Raw genomic sequence first — 17,500 nt, 5'->3', positions numbered from 1 at the left:
TAGTAGTCCTTAATTGCGGCTTATTACCTCCCTTCAAATACCGATCATATCTTGGATGTAGACTTGTTTAAACTTTACTCCGCTCCACGCTCTCTGTTCAAGGTTCGTTTTCCGTTACCCAAAATGCTAATATCTTGCTTTTGCTTGATGAAGTTCCATTAAAACAAAATTAAACACAAAATGTTCCAGCCTTGTTCCAATTCACTAGAGTTTGATTTTAGTTTATCATATATATGTATATATGGATATACGTGGTCTGCGTATATAGAAGCATTAGGACTTTTCGGCTTCCGCAGAGTTTATGCAGGTTCGATTTTCGTTTTCTAGGTGTCATGATACAGAAGGTGATCTTTTTTTTAATGGTAGTTGGCACAAGTGTAAATAATAACTTAATGGAGGTTACTTCGAAAAGCAGATAGAATTGATTATCGAGAGAGAAAATAGATAGGTGACAAAAATACAAAAACTCAAAAGTCCTAACACTGTTTCAGCAGACCACGTATACATGAATATGTATATAGGCATAGGGATGTTTTGTAAATGTATAGATATACCTATCATATATGTATATATGGGCTCCATCTATGCAATAATTTAGTTACGATTTCAGGAGATGCGGGGTGGGAGAGGGTTGTGGTTATGAGTACTTCTAAAACATCTTATGAATCATCATTGCTCCTTCTCGCATATGCATTACGTCTTCCCCAAAAACGTCCGAAACGCCCAAGAAGAGAAGAGAAGATCCTAGGGAGTGTGTATGTTTCGGTCCGTTTGGTAGGATTTGTCCGTATAAATCGTCTCGGTTTCCCCTCACCACCACCATTCTTCGTTCGCTTAATCCAAAACTGTGCTCATGTATGTGTGTGTACGTATGTATGTATGCATGTGTTTGTTGTGTTGGTTATGGTTATTCATCGGTTTACTAAAATGTGTTCACCTGTGTCCCTTGTTTGTCACTTTGTCTCATCTTCCTATCTGTTTCGAGTTTTGCTCTTAGATCATTTCTACTTAGATTCTCAATTCCACCTCCCTTTCTCTCTCTCCCTGTGCTTCACTTTTCCTTTCTTCTTGCTGTTGTTGCCTTTCCATCTTTTTATTTTTCCATTCTTCTTCTTTGGTATTCTTACTCGACAGACGCTTCCTACTGCTTATCGATCCCCATTTCCCCCCTATACCGTATAATAACCCAATACGTGTATCTAACAACTAAACTAGAGATTGTTTACTTGCACATAAGCCCAAAAGCGCCTTCGCGGGCCCAGAAGCCACCTCCTAGGTGCTGTTTCTGTCGCCCAAACCACCGCCATCGCTCTGCACCGCTCGCTTTTCCTGTGTCAGTTTCTCCAGATACAGGCACAATGCCCGATGGATTAGCTCGTACTGTTCCGAATTCTGCACCATGCCTCCACGCTGCAATCGCAAGTTGCACACGATGCCCAGTATATCGACCTGTCCTATCTCACGTGAGAGGCTACTGGCACCACTTCCACTACGACCGTTACTACCGGAACTGCACATCGTCGCTTTGCTGCCGTTCCCTCTACCACATGGTACCGGTGGCAGTGGAATGGATGGTTCCAACGAACCATCGTCATCCGCCAAGAAGCCACCGGCGTCATCACCACCAACTTCCTCCATCATAGCCTTTGGCTGTTCAGCGGAATGCGATGGCGGTGCAGCAACGGAGAGCAGCGACGAAGCGTCAACCTGAGCATCACCGCGTAGCCGCCTCTTCCGATCACCATCCATCCGAGACATCACCGATAGTCGCAATTGGCGCAAACCATTCAGTATGGCAATCAGACAGCCCGTTCGACCGATACCGGCCGAGCAGTGAATGATTGGCAGCACATCGACGGTCGGAGACGAAGCACCGGGAGTTTCTGGTAGATCACCCGTTGAACCGGGTGCACGTACATTACTACCGAGCACGTCTAGGCTCAGGTCCAGCAGCACGTTAATGTCGTTCGGTGAGCGATGATCAGGCCAATCGGGAAACCAGTAATGCTGTGCCCTAAAGTGAATCAGGTCAAATGACGCGGCGGCATTGCTGCTGATACTGGTTGTACCATCGGCCGTCGTTGGAGGTTTCACACCTGCCTCTGGTCGCTCCCGAGAACCATAGATTACGCTGAGCGTTCGTACGGTGTATCCGTTGCGCTGCTCTAGGATAATGTTTTGCACGAGGAAGAAGCTGCTAGCGCAGCGTACCGTCATTGGGCCACCGGTCGCCTGCTTGATCGCGTCCTTTTCCTCTAGCACCCCGCTTACATCCACATCGGCCGTGCAGCCGAATGCGAGCCATTCGCCAACGGTCTTGGGGAAGTAGATGGCGCACTTTTGACGACCATTTTCAACAAAGTTAGTCAGCATCACTATCTTCTGCTCGAACTCCGTACTACAATTTTCGGTCATTGCAGTTGTCGTCGCCGTAGCAGCAGCCGCCGTTCGAACGATGTTCTGATGTACCATCAACCAAAACTCATAAATCGTGTTCGGCAGTGGCCCTTGCGTCGCAATGTAACTATTGTTGGCATAATCCGGACCCTAGAGGAGACAAGCATAGAAGAGTATTAATGCACAGTAAAAGATGGCACAGCAGCTCGAACGCTGCCTACCTTGATGTAGTTGGCATTGATATACGGTTCACTGGTAACGATGGAAGCACGCTCCGGCGACAGTATCACCCGTGAGTGCTCATTTGGCAGGATGGTTTTGTAACGATTCTTTGCCTGCGAACCAAAGACGAGCGGTTTCTCCTGGTAGTTGGTCGGCAGGTCCCAGAACTCCTGGTGTATCTTGAGTACCATCTTCTTGTGCTCCTCATCATACGACTCGTCATCGCATACGGGCGGATGGTGCAGACTGTCGCTGTGCAGTAGCATCATCTTCGTCGAACACGCCCCACCGGTTTCCGGGTCGGTTTGTCGAGTTTCTTCAAGCTTATCCGTCACCGGCGGGGATGGGAGTGGTGGTGGTTGCTTCGACGACGAATGCCTTCGCTGCGCTAGCTGATCCTGCGACGGTTTGTGCGATGAAGCGGCGGTCACCATTTTGCGATAGGTTTTGCTGAAAAAGTTGTGCAATTTGCGCAGGTACGCGATTGTCAGGACGTTCGAGGCGTTCTGCAGGAACTGGATGTTGGCCAGGTAAATCTTAAAGTCCTCGCTAGTGGTTTGTGGGCTGAGCGGTTTGGTCGAGATGTTACGTATGTTCGAGTTGCTGATGCTGAGGTTGCCCGTCTTTACGATTAGCCCGCCACCGTTTCCATCGCAGCAGCCATCGCCATGAACACCACCATGCATTCCGGCACCATGGACCCCGGATTGGCCGCCGCAGAAGCAACAACAACAGGAGCAGCAGCAACAGCAACAGGAGCTACCGCAGCACTGCGAACCCGTACCAAGTGCGGTAAGATTGTTCGCCGAGGAAGCGGCCGTCACGGTAGATGGATCCTTGTGGAACAGTGTACGATGGGTCGACAGTCGATTGCTAGGATGCTTAAAATTTTCCGACGATCCTGAATGGTAAAGAGCCAAGCGTGTTAGTTGTCGTACAATGCCTACTACGAGTTCGCCCCTCTCGATATACTCACCGTAGTGATGACGATCTTCGTAACGACTGCCACATGCCATTAGCTTCGCTTCCGTCATAAGCTGTTCTTGATGGCCGAGATTTGTGTCACGCTGAACCGCCAGACAGCCGCTCTGCAGTCCTTGCTCGCGAGCATTGATGTTGTGCAGGCTATCGGAACTGCGGAATTTGCGTTGCCTACCATGTCGTTGATAGTCTATTGCACCAACTCCACCAGCACTGTCACGATGGGAGCAACCTGCTTCCCCTTCGCCGGTCGATCCAACAATATCCATCGAAGTTCCCTGCCCCATTGCTATCGTCAAGCGTCCCCCAATCGACCGTCCGCAATGCCCCTGGCCACCTGGTGCACCAGTTTCTCCAGCCAATTCCAATCTACCAGCAGTAGCATCGCTGGGACCATCGATACCAGCATCAATGCTGCCGCCATAGCGACCACCAGCGCCTACCCCTCGATGACGATGACACATTCCCTGCTGATGGTGCATATGGTGTTGATGATGATGGTGATGGTGATGATGATGGTGACGGTGACAGTCGTGACCATTATCATGCTCTCCACTACCGGCCGCACCCGTACAATCGAGTTCATCTTCCTCCAGCATCATTGCACCACCGGCGCCAGCGCCTGTTTCGTTTTGGGTGTGCGTTGTTAGCAGGCTGTTCAAGCTGCAGATCGAGCCCGATCGCAGATTACAGTTCGAGACCGAGAGCGTACGCTGGTGCACGTTGATCAGCGTTAGGCTAGCATTCGAGTTGCGTCGCTCGAGCAGTGACTTCCTTGATCCAGCCGGTCGCACCAACCCGGATCCGGACTGTCCGTACTGTCCGTGTTGTTGTCCATGCTGTCCATGACCTGCAGTCTGCTGTTGCTGCTGCTGCTGCAGATACGATCCGGTACCCGTACCAAGCGCAGACATGTGCGTCGTATGCAGGGCGTTGTGGCTACTGAAGCGATTCAATCCGAAGGTCGAACCGCCACCACCTCCTACGACACCCGAGCGGAGATTCAGGGTGAGACTCGTATTGGATCCGCGCCGCTGCAGGAGATTCTTTTTGCTACCATTGTTGTTGTTATTGTTGTTGTTGTTGTTGTTGGCTGGTGCACCACCAATACCGGTGGTTGCCCCGTTCCCTACCGCTTCACCAACCGTATTACCACCGCCACCTTGGGGCGAGGCCTGATGGCATTGAACACGCACGGTACTACCACGATCCATCGTCGTGCCCGCATCCGAATACTGCTGGTAGAGCTGTGATTGTGAGTGTGCTTGATGGAGGTTTTTGTACGAACCACGGTGCTGCTGCAGGCTACAGTTCGACCCCGTCAGATCCACGCTTCCGCCTCGATGATAGATATCGAGGTTCAGCGTGAGGCTATGGTTGGACCCACGACGCTGTAAAATACTCGATCGACCGGTGGTAGTGGTGGCACTAGTACCTGCTTGCACTTTGCTGGCCCCCTCCTTGCCCTCCTCAGTGCCCAACGTTGTACTGCTACTGCTGCTGTTGTTCAGTCCGATTACTGATTTGTCCTTTCGCATCGTCGTCCCCTGGTCGCCGCAAAACGCTGCTTTCAGTTTTGATTGTCCACTTTGGTAATGCTGCTGCTGCTGCTGCTGCTGATGGTAATGCTGGGAGTGATGGTGATAGTAGGAGTGTCCGATCGCCGATCGGTACTGATACCGTTTCGGTGTCGTTGGCACGGAAGCGGAAGAGACACGCCGAGGCTGCAGCTGCTGCTGCTGTCCCTGATGTTGCTGCTGCTGCTGATGGTGACCATATTGCGTCTGGTGCGATGACGGTGCTAATGCCATTGGCTGATGATGTTGATGCTGATGGTGCGACTGATGAGCGTAGGTATTGTGCGTGGTGGCCATGCCCTGCGGTTGTGATTGTGCGATGCTCATCACGCTGAGACCACCGCTACAGCTCACCGAGCCGGTGCTGACACCGTATGGGATGTAGATCTTGACCTTCGAGTCGGAATCGAGCGAACTAGCTTTCTGCTTCGACTGGGACAGTGTTGGGGTTTTGGGGGCGGGTGGAAGCGCGGGTCTTGACCGTCCACCCCCGTTGTTGTTGTGGTTATGATGGCTGTGATGGTTGTTGTGACTGCTTCCGTTGTTGCTGCTGTTATTGTTATTGTCCTCTGATTCCGCAAACCGCTCCCTCCCATCCTCTCCCTCATACTCATCTCCCGTCTCATCGTCCTCTTCCTCATCATCGTCATCGTCATCGCCGTAGTCAAAGTATTCGAAGTAAAACTGCTCGCTGGCTTCTTCCTGTCCGAGGTATCGAGAAGGAAGCAGATTAGACTGGTGATGCTGATGGTGTGCCGCCATTTGTGCTGGATACATGGCCGGATTTGAGACCGACGTGGCCACTGGTCGCGCCGTCATAGTAGCCGTCTCCTGATCCAGCACCATTGAGCCGGTCGATTGGCTACCGACCGGAGTGCTACCGAGCGGTGGTATGTTCAAGCGAAGGTTTAGAATGTTCCGTACCCGCTTCGTGCGGGCTGGCCAACGTCCGCCCGCTCCACTATCAGTCTCATAGTTATGCTCCCTATCGTCGTCATCGTCATCATCATCATCATCATCCACCACTTCCTCATTATCATCCAGCACACAATCGAAGCGACGGCCCGCCGAACCGACACCACTCACTCCGGCCGATCCTTTTCCCCTCTGTTGTGCAATTCCAACGAGTTCCTGCACCGGGATGGTAGAGGTCAGATTCTCTTCGACTAACCGTGCACCTTCCGAGTCGAGAGAGATCGACTTGAGACGCACGCGCCGATTAGCCAAAGGAGCGCACATTCGTGCCGTACTCCGAACCTCCTCGACAGCCCTTGGTTGTTCCTTTATTGTTAATGCCTCTTCCGCTATCGGTTGTTTCTCATCATTCTTTGGTTCTTCCTTCTCCACTTCTGGCGGTTGTACTGACGGTGAAGCAGGCTGCGGAGCTCGCACCTCGGCAACGGACGCTGCTGGCTGCGCCACAACAGGTGGGGAGCTTTTCTTTGGAGGCGGCACGACTACGGGATCCCGCTCCGAAGGATCACTGAACGCATCGACGGCCGGTGGGGTAGAGGAGGAATCACCATCGCCGATCGCCGACGGTTTCACGATCGTGCGCGGTGTCGGAGTAAAATCGTCCACATCGGGAAACCGGAAGTACGTGGCCGTCGGCACCGGAAACGAGTGTATGGAGCGGGGTGAAAAACCGAACCGTGCTGCCATCGGACCATCGGTCCCCGACAGCGGGCCACCGCTGCCCGTCTTCGTCGGGGTTGCATTATTGTCGGTGGTCGTGGCAGACGAAGAGAGCGAGGAAGCCGAGGAAGGAGTGAGCAACTGAATGTAGGCTGTATTTGGTGAGCTAACGGAGGAGAGCGGCCCAGTGAGCGATATCTCCGCCACCGCTTGCCGCTTTAGCACATTCCGTTGATTTCTGGTTTGCTGTTGTGGATGTGGTTGCTGTGGTTGTTGTTGCTGCGGTTGCTGCGATTGCAGTGAATTATCATCGGTGATTGGTTGTAGTTGCTGCAAACACTGTTCCTTATTATCGCCAACTAGACTCACGGTGGTAGCTATGGCTTCCGCTGCTGCTGTTGCTGGTGTTATTTGTTGGGGCACTGGCGATGGTAGTTGATTGGTAGACTCGAGTGTCGTTCCAATCGCACTCATGGTCACCGCTTCCGGTGGTATATGTCGTTTCCGTTGCGTTGCGACCGTCCCGGATGGTTGCTTATCCGAAAGATTGAGCTGCTGTTCGATACGCTTAACGCCACGATACGGACCGTCTCGGGTGTCCGCAGGAGGTGGATTTTCTCTCCCACAGTTACGCTTTACGGCTACACAACTCACTGGCACCGGTTTAACTGTCTCTATCAGTACAACACCTTGCGCTGGTTCACGCACTTTCGATACACTTTCCCTTCCCCCGACCTTTCCGGTCACACTGAGCTCTAGCAGACCGAATCGGTTGGATGCGGTGAGCCCCGGACCCGTTCGCAATCGAAGCCGTTCCTCCGATCCTTCTTCACGATCGCGTATCGCTTGACGAACTTTAGCTCGCAAGTTGATAACCAGCACCGCAAACACAAGCACACCGAGCACGGCGACGGTTAGCAAACCGGCCAGCAGCACAATATCGGCAGGTTCTGTCAGTCCGTACCAAGGGACCCAGGTTACACTGCCGCCACCTCCTGCCGCTGAACCGAGTAGCTGTTGTTGGACCGGTGGTTGTGGTACAGGGAGCTCCGGCTGTTGTTCGTTTTCCCCCGGTCTCACGACTTCCCGTCGCACGTCCGCACTAGGTAACCCATTATTGGGCAGGAAACTGTCGTACACGGTCGTGGGAGAGGCCAAATAGACGTCGAAACAGCAAAACAACAGCAGGCTCACTACGAGCAGAAGGAGCGTCGAGGTAGACCCAGAACCGGCGTTGTCGTAGTAACGGGGAGCATGCAGCATTTTCCTCTTTACCACAGTAATCGTTGACAAACGGGAAGCAATCGAAGAATCGAATCGGAATCGTTAAGTCGCGATGGTCGCGGTACGGTCGTCGGATGTTTCGATTCGAGCTTTTCCATTGTTCCAGCGAGCGGACCCGCTGGTGTTCCTATAATTGAAAAGATGACGGATTTAAAACGTTTCCCCTAACATTCTTCTTTCTTAATCTCCCACCTGGTTCAACAACATACCATCATCGCGTATGCAGGTCAAAATCGTCGTCATCTCGTAGAGGTTGAGACGGGGTGCGATCGGGAGGCAAGACTCCTTTTTCCATCGATATAATCGGACACGAGGTGATCGGGGTTGAGATTAGACTTCACTTGTGATTCATCAACGAGACTAATTGCCTCGATTGCCTCGATGCTCTCTTTGGTATCGCACTCGCTCAACAGAACAACGACGACGACGGCCGCGATTGCTACGATCTGCGACAAACCTGCTCCAAGGCTGGTTTCCAGGCCACACAACGCACGCACAACGAGTTCAACCGATTAACGAGCGGGTGGCCCCCCGGCCTTGTTCGTCAATGATAGTCGTAAATCTTACATGTTTTCTCGAGACGCTTCAGCGGAGCAGGAAGCAAAGCGAATCAAGAGTCACCTCGTCGTAGGGTGAGGAGGGGTTCGCGATTCTGGTACTGCTGCTGTTGTTGCTGGTAAATCACTCTTTTGGCCTCCTCCTGGTCCTCCTGGTTGTTGGTTCACTGATTGTGGGCTTATACACGATTTAGAGGCCCTTCTCGATTCGTTTACTTTCCTCTATTCTAGCGATCTGCGTTGCACGTACTGGGTTCCTTCCAGATTTACGGGCGACGTTGTCCGATAAATGACAAACTTTCTGGAAGCGCATCTAAAACATTTTTCATAGTCTGCTGCGAACGCACAAATTCCCTCATCGCAGTTGGCACGGATACACTTCACGGATCCGGCTGGAGGTCTCCAGGAAGGCTTGGGCTGGAAATTTCGGAAAAGACACTCGATTTTGCTTACTTTTCTGGACAGAATCGCAAATCCAAACGAAAACCATCCACAAAAAAAGGAAGTCAACGAATGGGGGGCACAGCGGTGAAAAAACGGTCGAGTAGACGAGTAGTAAACATTTTATACGCCTGTTATACGACTAAAATTACTGCATTTTTTTTCGTGGTGTATGCGTCCTGAATTCAACTGGAACGTTAACAATTATTTCGCGCACATTTTGAATCCCTCTCATTGCTCTTAGGTGTACACAATGCTGCAATTGAACTTGTTAGAGCAATACTCTACACAGCAATTCCATTTATTCTTCTTTGGATCAACCATCCGAGACATAAGTCGCTTCCTGCGTGAGACACGTTCTTAATAGTAATTCCTACTGCGTAGACTGTTTGTGCACGGCATTCAGGACGAGGTGGTCGTCTACAGGCCCTTATTAAAGTACACCACCGCGGGTACTTGATCGTTTTTCTTGCGCATCTCTGCATAGAACTCCGGCTCCAGCAGCTCCATCACCCGGGTACTCAATTCAGCCTTCTGTGGAAACAACGAGCAAGCCACAGGAACCATAACGGTGAGGCTGGTCGATGTGGAAATGGTAAAAGAAAACAAAAGCATGTTAGCTGTTGTCTATCCACCTCATGAACGTACTAACTACTTACAAACACCCGACCACCGCGACTTGGAATGGTGCGTGAAGGACAGAGAGCCGCTTGAACGTATGGTACTGTTCCAGCCGCTCCATGATAACCGGTAGTATCAGCATACCGGGGGCGCACATGGTGATACGGGAGAAAATAACCTGAGCAATTCCCTTACCAGCTGCCACCCTGCTAGAGCCAACCACGTTACCCTGTTCATCCTCGATGCTGATGCCATGCAGCAGTTCGTTCTGTCGCATCAGCGGGATATTAATGCAGTTAGCGGCTGCCACCGCCACAAACGGAACATAGCGCAAAAACAGTGGGCTGGCGCGCTTGGTTAGATACGCCTTATAACCGACGGCGGCCACCAAGGCGGACGTTGTCGCCGATACGTACGCAACTGCCAGCTGAGTGGTTGAGAGATCCGAGTTGGCATTACGGTTGGTGTAATTGACGAGCGCGTTGAACGATTGATTGACCCACTGCCAGAACACAACACCCGTTGTAGTTCTGCAAAATATGAAAAGAAGGGACAATGCCCCACCGATTAGGCTGCTGTTGGTGCGCTCCTTGGGACACATGTTTGCCTACTTGTACCACTGCAACATGGCACCAGTGATGGCCATACCGCCCGGCATCTGAAAGCTCATCCGTCCGAACACATTTTGCTTTTCACCGCTATCCGGATGGAATGCACTTTCATACAGCTTTTTAGCATAGTGTATCTCCTCGATCGTCGTGTTTTGCGGTATGGTGCCAGCTCTAAAAAGAAACAACGATATCATTTGGTGTCACCTCAAACGCGCCGTTCGCCCATACTTAATGCTCAAGTACAGTTCCTTGGCGCGGTCTAGTTCGTCGTCGGTTGCGAAACATGTGCGTGGGTCGGTTATCCAAAAGTAGTGCTTCAAGCGCCCCGAGAAGCTATTTAAATCCCAGAGGGGCTGAACGATATCGATATTCGTCATGGCTGTAAATGAACAGATGATAGAGAACGCATTGGACCGAGCGAAGGATCAAAGTAGGATAGTTCACTGTGGGCCAACATTGTTTCACGGAATTACATAATTACAGGGCACACTGAGTAGCTGCCATGGAACACCACGCGCGATGGAGTTTTATTGGGAAAACGTTTTCCGACAGTTTATCCCAGAAAAGCCACAGGACACACACAAGGTAGTACAAGTATTCATTGATTTTCACATGTTCGGTTTCAAACTCTATAAACTATATGGAGGACATTCGAATCTTGCTACATAGTAAAACAGGGTGGCAGGTACCAACTAGGAAAAGGGCTAGGTGTGCCCTATTTTATGCTCATTTTCCGGCATGTACATGATCGTTGTCGGTTTAACATGGTTATAGGAACTTTCACAAAATCGTTAAGAACTGTGGGCGATTTAATGTCGTTCCTGAGATTGTTTTGTGGCACAAAATACCGATTTCGCGAAATGCACAAAACGGGAGCACCTGAACCGGCATGTACGAACTAGGAAATTCATCCAAGTAACACGGAAAACTCGTACCCACACGTATCCAATCAAGTGATCTATTTTCCCGAGAGAAAGTAATCGCCCCGGCCAGTTACGAAACTCTTTTGGGCCGTTGTACCTGCACGTACCTTGCGATTGGTTTTCCACAAAAATTGCAACCGTGAAAATTCGCAGCCTCGGCCTTGGCAGTGCACACAAGAAGCGGGGAAGAATCTGCCTAGAAGGAGCGGTTTTGTTGACGTTGTTTCCATACACGAATCTCACGCACACACACGTAGCCTCTTTTGTGCTCGAACTCGAGCAGTTGCTACTCAAACTTGCAGCCCCGGGTGATGGAAATCCACGATCCACGTTACCTGAGGAACGATAAACAACACCCACCCTCGAAGTATAGGCAACACGATTGCTATAAACTATATCATGTATTATCATATGTTTTTTTACAATTCTATCAAATAATAATAAAACGGACATTCACTTTCCTTCGCTGCCTTCCTTATAAATATACCTCTCATGCTCTACTCACTAGCGCACTACGCACTAGTTTCTATTTCCCAAATCTCTAAATCAGGCTCTGTTTTTCCCTATTTACAACACCCACCGCCCCTCAACGATAAGGCTCGAGGCGGAACAGAAGCGCTCGTTTCACACGCACACGATTAGTGAAACATATTGGCGCGAGCGGTTCAGCTAGACAACAGCAGTAGCTGAATGGCACATTGGCAAGTAAAAGTAAAAAGTAAAAACATTGTTCAACATCAAATTACCCAAGGCACTGCAAACTGCGCCAGATGCAGAATGACGCCAGCCTGTTCTAGTTGAACTCCTTTTTTGGAAAAAGAAAGAACGAAATTCGAAATCCTTCATATGCTTCCCTTTCTCCCGAAGGAAACATCGGACCTGGCGACGAGATGGTTAGGTCTAGAGCAAGTCGTGTGCCGTGCTCGTGTAAATGGTTTAAAAAAGATAAACGTAACTATACTATATCATTTACCAAACTTAAGCCCTTGGACAGGGGAATAGGTTGGAGTTAAATCTACTTCTGCTGCTACTACTACTTTTGCCATAAGAAAACTATGGCCAAACACGTTATCTAACAGATTAATCGGAGGAGAGCGATTAATTTCATTGCCTATCGGACGCGAGAATACGCAATCGTGCGTAGCAGCCCCGTTAAGGCATCACGCGATACTAGTAAGGACTAATGTAGTTGCCAAAAAAGGATAGGTTGTGTGGAGAATCAACTCGTGGCCACAGTGTGGTCGTAAGCGTGTGATTTGAAGGGGTTCTCTACATTGTCACATGCCTGTTGCCCCCACTAAATAGCAAGAACGATGCCTGATCACACGATGAAATCGCCGTCTGGATTGATTTTAAGCGTTTCATCCGAGCTGGCCAACTTTAGTAGCGTCTTTTTAATGCGCAACGCCGGTAGCCGTACGTTCGAGTTCGTGTGCCAGCATTCGCGCATCAGCTTGGACATACCGGCGAGAATCTGTAACGCGAAAGGAAATCAGGAATGAGTCCAAACAGACTGATTGTACTAAGTGTATCGCCAAGAATTACCTGATCGGAAGTCCACCGGTTCTGCACCGAGGGCCGATAGTTGTCTACGCACACCACCTTTCGCATTTCCTCAAAACTGGGATCGGACGATACGTAATCGTAGTACGGTACTTTATACTCTTCCGCAATGCCACAGGATATCGTGCGGCGGCACACCTCCCAGAAGATCAGCCCAATCGCGTAGATATCGGCCTTACGCAGCGCGTCGAAGCACTCCATATTGATGCTGTGTAGAGTACGTGAGGAATAGTGGACGATTCGAGTGGTCAACCTTAAGATTTCGTTCTATAACCCCCATCCGTAACCTTTACCTTTCATCCAGCACTTCCGGTGCCATGTATCGTTTCGTTCCGACGCGGGCCGTACTACCGATGTCGATTTTGTTCGTCGTCTGGCTGTGCATGACGGCCAACCCAAAGTCCGCGATCACGCACGTACCATTCGCTCTGATGAGAATGTTCTTCGTCTTAAGATCACGGTGAGCGATAGCCGGTTTACCCTGTACAACAGAAACCAAACCAAGAATGATTTAAAGCGTCCAATTAAAGCCGTGCGCGGATACATTACCTCAGTTCCGAATATTTCCGTGTGCAGATGAACCAACCCATTGGCAATCGATAAGCAAATCGTGATCATCTGGTGAGTGGTGATAGCGGTGCGGTTTAGAAAATCATACAACGAACCCTGTGGAAAGTAGTGCGTAATGAGCCACAGCTGCGTGCAAGAGTTCCTCGACGTCATGTCCGAGCCGACGTATCCGAGAATGTTTTCGTGCCGCAACAAGACGGTGCTGAGAGAGAGAGAGAAAAGACACGATTAGAGAATCCGCATTTGAGACCCTCGATCGTCTCTAGCTACCCATAAATCTCCGTCTCTCGTTTCCAAGAATCCTCGTCGCGACTGAAGAATATCTTAACCGCAACACTTTCCCCATGCCAGATGCCACGCCAAACCTCACCATACCGGCCTCGGCCAATGCACTCGCAAAGCGACACTTGTTTCGCTAGCGTGCGTTGTATGAGCAGCGGTAGACCACTGCCAGAGCCCGATGTAACCGAATGTTGGAGATATTCCTGTAAAGACACATGATTGTAAGAAAGCTCGTACAAAACCGGGGCCCCTCTCTTTCCCACTACTTACCCTTAACGTACTATCACCAGCGCTAGTAGCGCGCAGCACATCATCGTTGGTGTAATACGGTTCCGCATCGTACTTGGTGCGGGTAGCGTTTACGCGCTTTGCATGCGCACGTCGTAAACAAAAGACGGCACCGGCGGTTATGGCTAAGATCGAACCGAACGGTAGCAGCACGGCAATTGCCACCCGACCTGCGAACGAATCTTGCTCTTCGGTTTCTGGCACTGCTAAAATAAAGCAAGGGAATAGCGAACTTGTGTGATAATGGTCAGCCACCAGGTGGAGCTGGATTAATTTACCATTCACGGATGGCAGCTCCGGAAAGTCCCCATCGTTACAGTAATCTCCCGTGCAGCACTCGATGTTGTACGTGCCCGACGAATTCACATGACGCTTCTTGGGCCCGCCGTTATTGCTGTTCCCGTTCTTGGACTTCTGGTTCTGATTGCAGTACAATGGCAGCTGATCGTGCTCGGTAGTGCATCCGCGCTGTACGTTTTCGTTGCCTTCCTGATCGCGTGTCCTCGACTTCCAGCACTGGATCGCATTCTGGCAGTGGTGCATATGGATCGTACTGCAATCGGGTGGCTCACACGAATGGCATTTGTACCTGTGCGTACGAGAGGAAGTTAGTTGAGAAAGAGTGGAGCCAACCACAAAACGTGACAACGGGAAGCATAAAACGAGGAATTGTGCAAAAGAGAAACCGAAAAGAAGAGACGAAAACTCTGAAACGTATAAAATCGAAAACGAAACCGAAATGCCACCAGCCAACCAGCTGCATGGCGTAACCGTGTTTACCTTCGTTTGATTCGTCTTTTCGACTTCGAATGTCTCCTGCGGTATCGATACGTTACGTTTATGGAGGGAAGAAGACGAGAGCATTTTACGAGATGATTTACATGGAAGCATGTACCGGAATATTCAGGATTACGGATGATTCTCTCACAGACCTCATCGAAACACTTACCGCTGATGTGGTATGATGGAATTTGCTGCTGGTACGTTACGGTTTGCGTGTGCTAACTCGATCTCCATATCCGTATCATCCGTTTCATCCAGCAGTTTCCCCTCGAAATCACCTTAAGGCAGCAGATCCATGATCACGAAGATAAAACGGAAAAGAAAAAGAAGAAGCTTAAGTTAAGAATCACAGCAGAACGCCATACGCGCATGCTGCTAGGTGCGTGCCGCGCCTGACGACATCGACGCCCGAGAGAACGTATCGTCGCGACAGGCTGGAGTCATGTCTGGTGGTATTGGCGGCAGTGGCGGCGACGGCGACGGCGACTCGAAGTAAAGAACGCAGCAGCATTAACGATCATCGCCAACACCAGACAAGCGACGGCGCCACCAGTAGCGAGGGCCTACTTTGATCTTTTCGTCTCTGCAATCTTCTCCTTCCCTTTCGCATCTCGCTGGAGGTGCCATCTTCCTCCGGTATTTCAACCGAAAACACACTCTTTTCCCACCGAAGAACGACAGCAAAACTATCTGCGTGTTGTTATTTGTCCAGTATCTCGGATTCTGACTCGGACTCGGGTGTAAACTTTGGGACTTTCGTCAAGGCGGACCACGCAACACCACAGGGCCTCGCTGGGCCACCTGGATTCGTTCGCACACGTTTGTTGAACAATTGAGGACACAAATCGTAGCCTACCTTTGCAGATATTAAGCGTTAGGACGAAAATTAGGAGCAGCCGTGCTAACGCCATCTTCGCCTTCTCCTTTTCGTTTGTTGCTTTTCGACCCAGCGCACCTCCTCCTTCGCAGCCGACGAATGGAGTGTGAAGCAAAACGCCAAACCACACGCCTTCCTGTCTATACGGTCGAGTTGAAAGGTCCAGCAATTGGTTGAATCGGTTCAAATCGGTTCAACTACAATCGCTTGGCGTTTCGTGTTGTTTTATTGCGGAAAATATTGCTCAAAATGCTGAAATCGTGTTAAAAGGAACAGAATTGAAGTGGGGAATTCCCCAATTCTGCGGTGGCTTGAAAAAGGATCTCCGAATTCGTAGGCCGCAATCAGTCCGTCTGTTGCGTGGTTGGGTGTCAAACGATTTGTTTTGAAAAAGCTAGCACCTGCGCTATCTATAGCACGGTGGACGACGACGTGTTTCTCGCTTACGAACCGACCAGCTGAGGTGATTCCCCGCAGTACTAGTGCCCCCCGAAAGTGCTACAAAATGTTACGCAGGATGAAACCGATCTCGGTCATCCTTTCATCCAGCCGGCATCACTACCGGAGAGGAGTCACCACCTGGTCGCCGTTAACGACGGCCTTCAACACTCGCCCCGAAAAGCGGATCAACTTTACTCGTAACGAAGTGGTTTGTAGTCCACTCAAGGAAGGGGAGAAGGACTCGTTGTTGTTCATCCTTTTCCTTCTTCTTTTTGTAGGGGTTGTTTGGTGTACCGGAGCTTACGTCCTACGAAGGCTTCTACGCGCTCAAAGAGAAAGCGATCTTCAAAACGGATGATCTGATTGAGGAAGCGACATCCGCTACGCGGACACGGAAGATGGTTACCATCTTTGACGAGTTGTCCGATACGCTGTGCAAAGTGGCCGATCTGGCCGAGTTTATCCGGTTGGCCCATCCGGTGCCAAACTTTTGTCACGCGGCCGAGGACGCCTGTATCTCGATCAGCGGCATCGTGGAGAAGCTAAACACTCACAAACCGCTGTATCGTGCGTTAAAAGCGGTCGTAGAAGGGGGCGATCGGATGGAGACCACCGACGTCGACAAACATGTGGCTAGCCTGTTCCTGTTCGACTTTGAGCAGTGTGGCATCCACCTGAAGGAGTCCGATCGGCAGCGAGTGGTGTACCTGAACGATTGTATTCTACAACTTGGACAACGGTTCATGGCCGGTGCGGTACACCCGCGAAGCATTTCCAAGAACGTGCTACCCGAAGCCATCCGACACTTGTGAGTAACGCTCCCCACAACCGTAATGTAATCCACTAACGAAAATTCTCTCCCGCTTGTCTTGCAGCTTCTCCGCGGATGGCGATAACATTCTCGTGTCGGGATTGTACGCCGATTCGGCCAACAGTATGGCCCGCGAAGCCGCCTATCGGCTGTTTCTGTATCCTGATGCACAGCAGGAGCATCTGTTGTCGGAGCTACTGAAGGCACGGTTGCAGCTTGCGACGGTTTGCGGATTCCCAACCTACGCTCACCGTGCCCTGAAGGCCAGCACGATGGAAACACCGGAGATGGTGAACGAATTCCTGCAGACACTCAATGAACAGTTGCGACCCCGGGCCGAGAAGGATTTCGCCGTGATGCGCAAGATGAAGGCGTCCGAATGTGGGGCTAATATGCCACTGGCAGCATGGGACACGCCCTACTTTACATCTTCGCTCAAGCGTACTTATCTACAGGCCAGTGCATCCGAGTATTCGCCGTATTTCAGCCTTGGAGCTTGCATGGAGGGATTGAATCTTCTGATGAACTCACTGTACGGGATCACGCTGCAGAACACGGAAATGGCACCGGGTGAATCGTGGTCCCACGACATCTATAAGCTGGCCGTCACACACGAGACGGAAGGGCTGCTTGGGT

The 17,500-nt window shown here is 50.7% G+C and overlaps 4 protein-coding genes across 7 annotated transcripts in view; 1 reads left to right on the top strand and 3 right to left on the bottom strand.

Annotated features, from left to right (window-relative positions):
- The window catches only part of LOC125954695 (uncharacterized), a 9,626-nt gene extending 450 nt beyond the window's left edge, over nucleotides 1–9,176 (bottom strand). The window contains exons 1-4 of one of the 2 annotated variants that reach the window (XM_049685188.1): nucleotides 8,289–9,176; nucleotides 3,596–8,223; nucleotides 2,619–3,520; nucleotides 1–2,547 (exon numbers count right to left, since the gene is read on the bottom strand). The exon at nucleotides 1–2,547 is cut by the window's left edge and continues 450 nt beyond it. In XM_049685188.1, coding sequence (XP_049541145.1) covers nucleotides 1,273–2,547; nucleotides 2,619–3,520; nucleotides 3,596–8,075 — 6,657 coding nt within the window. In that variant the 5' untranslated portion in view covers nucleotides 8,076–8,223; nucleotides 8,289–9,176 and the 3' untranslated portion in view covers nucleotides 1–1,272. The remainder of the gene's footprint in view (nucleotides 2,548–2,618; nucleotides 3,521–3,595; nucleotides 8,224–8,288) is intronic. The other variant, XM_049685187.1, reaches the window with a different exon arrangement.
- Nucleotides 9,177–9,370: 194 nt separating this feature from the next.
- Nucleotides 9,371–11,471, bottom strand: LOC125954705 (sideroflexin-2). 2 transcript variants are annotated; one of them, XM_049685208.1, is made up of 5 exons: nucleotides 11,357–11,471; nucleotides 10,555–10,705; nucleotides 10,327–10,497; nucleotides 9,754–10,245; nucleotides 9,371–9,671 (listed from the first exon to the last, which is right to left on the bottom strand). In XM_049685208.1, the coding sequence occupies exons 2-5, from the start codon at nucleotides 10,701–10,703 to the stop codon at nucleotides 9,515–9,517; spliced, it is 969 nt and encodes a 322-aa protein (XP_049541165.1). In that variant the 5' UTR covers nucleotides 10,704–10,705; nucleotides 11,357–11,471; the 3' UTR covers nucleotides 9,371–9,514. The 2 variants fall into 2 exon arrangements, with proteins under 2 accessions (XP_049541165.1, XP_049541166.1); XM_049685209.1 differs by lacking the exon at nucleotides 11,357–11,471 and adding an exon at nucleotides 11,262–11,346.
- A 144-nt stretch (nucleotides 11,472–11,615) lies between these two features.
- LOC125954701 (activin receptor type-1) lies at nucleotides 11,616–15,696 on the bottom strand. 2 transcript variants are annotated; one of them, XM_049685202.1, is made up of 9 exons: nucleotides 15,592–15,696; nucleotides 14,902–15,013; nucleotides 14,231–14,541; nucleotides 13,935–14,158; nucleotides 13,653–13,867; nucleotides 13,362–13,584; nucleotides 13,106–13,293; nucleotides 12,795–13,020; nucleotides 11,616–12,723 (listed from the first exon to the last, which is right to left on the bottom strand). In XM_049685202.1, exons 1-9 carry the CDS (start codon nucleotides 15,644–15,646, stop codon nucleotides 12,571–12,573), a joined length of 1,707 nt encoding a protein of 568 aa, XP_049541159.1. In that variant the 5' UTR covers nucleotides 15,647–15,696; the 3' UTR covers nucleotides 11,616–12,570. The 2 variants fall into 2 exon arrangements, with proteins under 2 accessions (XP_049541159.1, XP_049541160.1); XM_049685203.1 differs by having other exon boundaries at nucleotides 13,935–14,155.
- A 140-nt stretch (nucleotides 15,697–15,836) lies between these two features.
- The window catches only part of LOC125954700 (mitochondrial intermediate peptidase), a 2,731-nt gene continuing 1,067 nt past the window's right edge, over nucleotides 15,837–17,500 (top strand). Inside the window, exons 1-3 of the mRNA XM_049685201.1 lie at nucleotides 15,837–16,261; nucleotides 16,332–16,861; nucleotides 16,929–17,500. The exon at nucleotides 16,929–17,500 is cut by the window's right edge and continues 1,067 nt beyond it. Coding sequence (XP_049541158.1) covers nucleotides 16,118–16,261; nucleotides 16,332–16,861; nucleotides 16,929–17,500 — 1,246 coding nt within the window. The 5' untranslated portion in view covers nucleotides 15,837–16,117. The remainder of the gene's footprint in view (nucleotides 16,262–16,331; nucleotides 16,862–16,928) is intronic.

Source organism: Anopheles darlingi, chromosome 3 (assembly GCF_943734745.1).
Source record: "Anopheles darlingi chromosome 3, idAnoDarlMG_H_01, whole genome shotgun sequence".
Taxonomy (NCBI): Eukaryota; Metazoa; Arthropoda; class Insecta; order Diptera; family Culicidae; genus Anopheles; species Anopheles darlingi.
The sequence above is the reverse complement of the archived record's forward strand: the minus strand, read 5'-3'. Positions and strand labels throughout refer to the sequence as shown.

Bases quoted from the DNA above. Each gene is read 5' to 3' on its own strand.
- LOC125954705 (XM_049685208.1), bottom strand. From the start codon at position 10,703: ATGACGAATATCGATATCGTTCAGCCCCTCTGGGATTTAAATAGCTTC. The intron at 10,498-10,554 runs GTATGGGCGAAC...GTTTCTTTTTAG, and splicing joins GAACTGTACTTGAGCATTAA to AGCTGGCACCATACCGCAAA. The intron at 9,672-9,753 runs GTAAGTAGTTAG...CACATCGACCAG, and splicing joins GTCGCGGTGGTCGGGTGTTT to CCTCACCGTTATGGTTCCTG.
- LOC125954701 (XM_049685202.1), bottom strand. From the start codon at position 15,646: ATGGCGTTAGCACGGCTGCTCCTAATTTTCGTCCTAACGCTTAATATC. The intron at 13,868-13,934 runs GTAAGTAGTGGG...GTGTCTTTACAG, and splicing joins CTGGTGATAGTACGTTAAGG to GAATATCTCCAACATTCGGT. The intron at 13,294-13,361 runs GTAATGTATCCG...TCTGTTGTACAG, and splicing joins CGGAAATATTCGGAACTGAG to GGTAAACCGGCTATCGCTCA.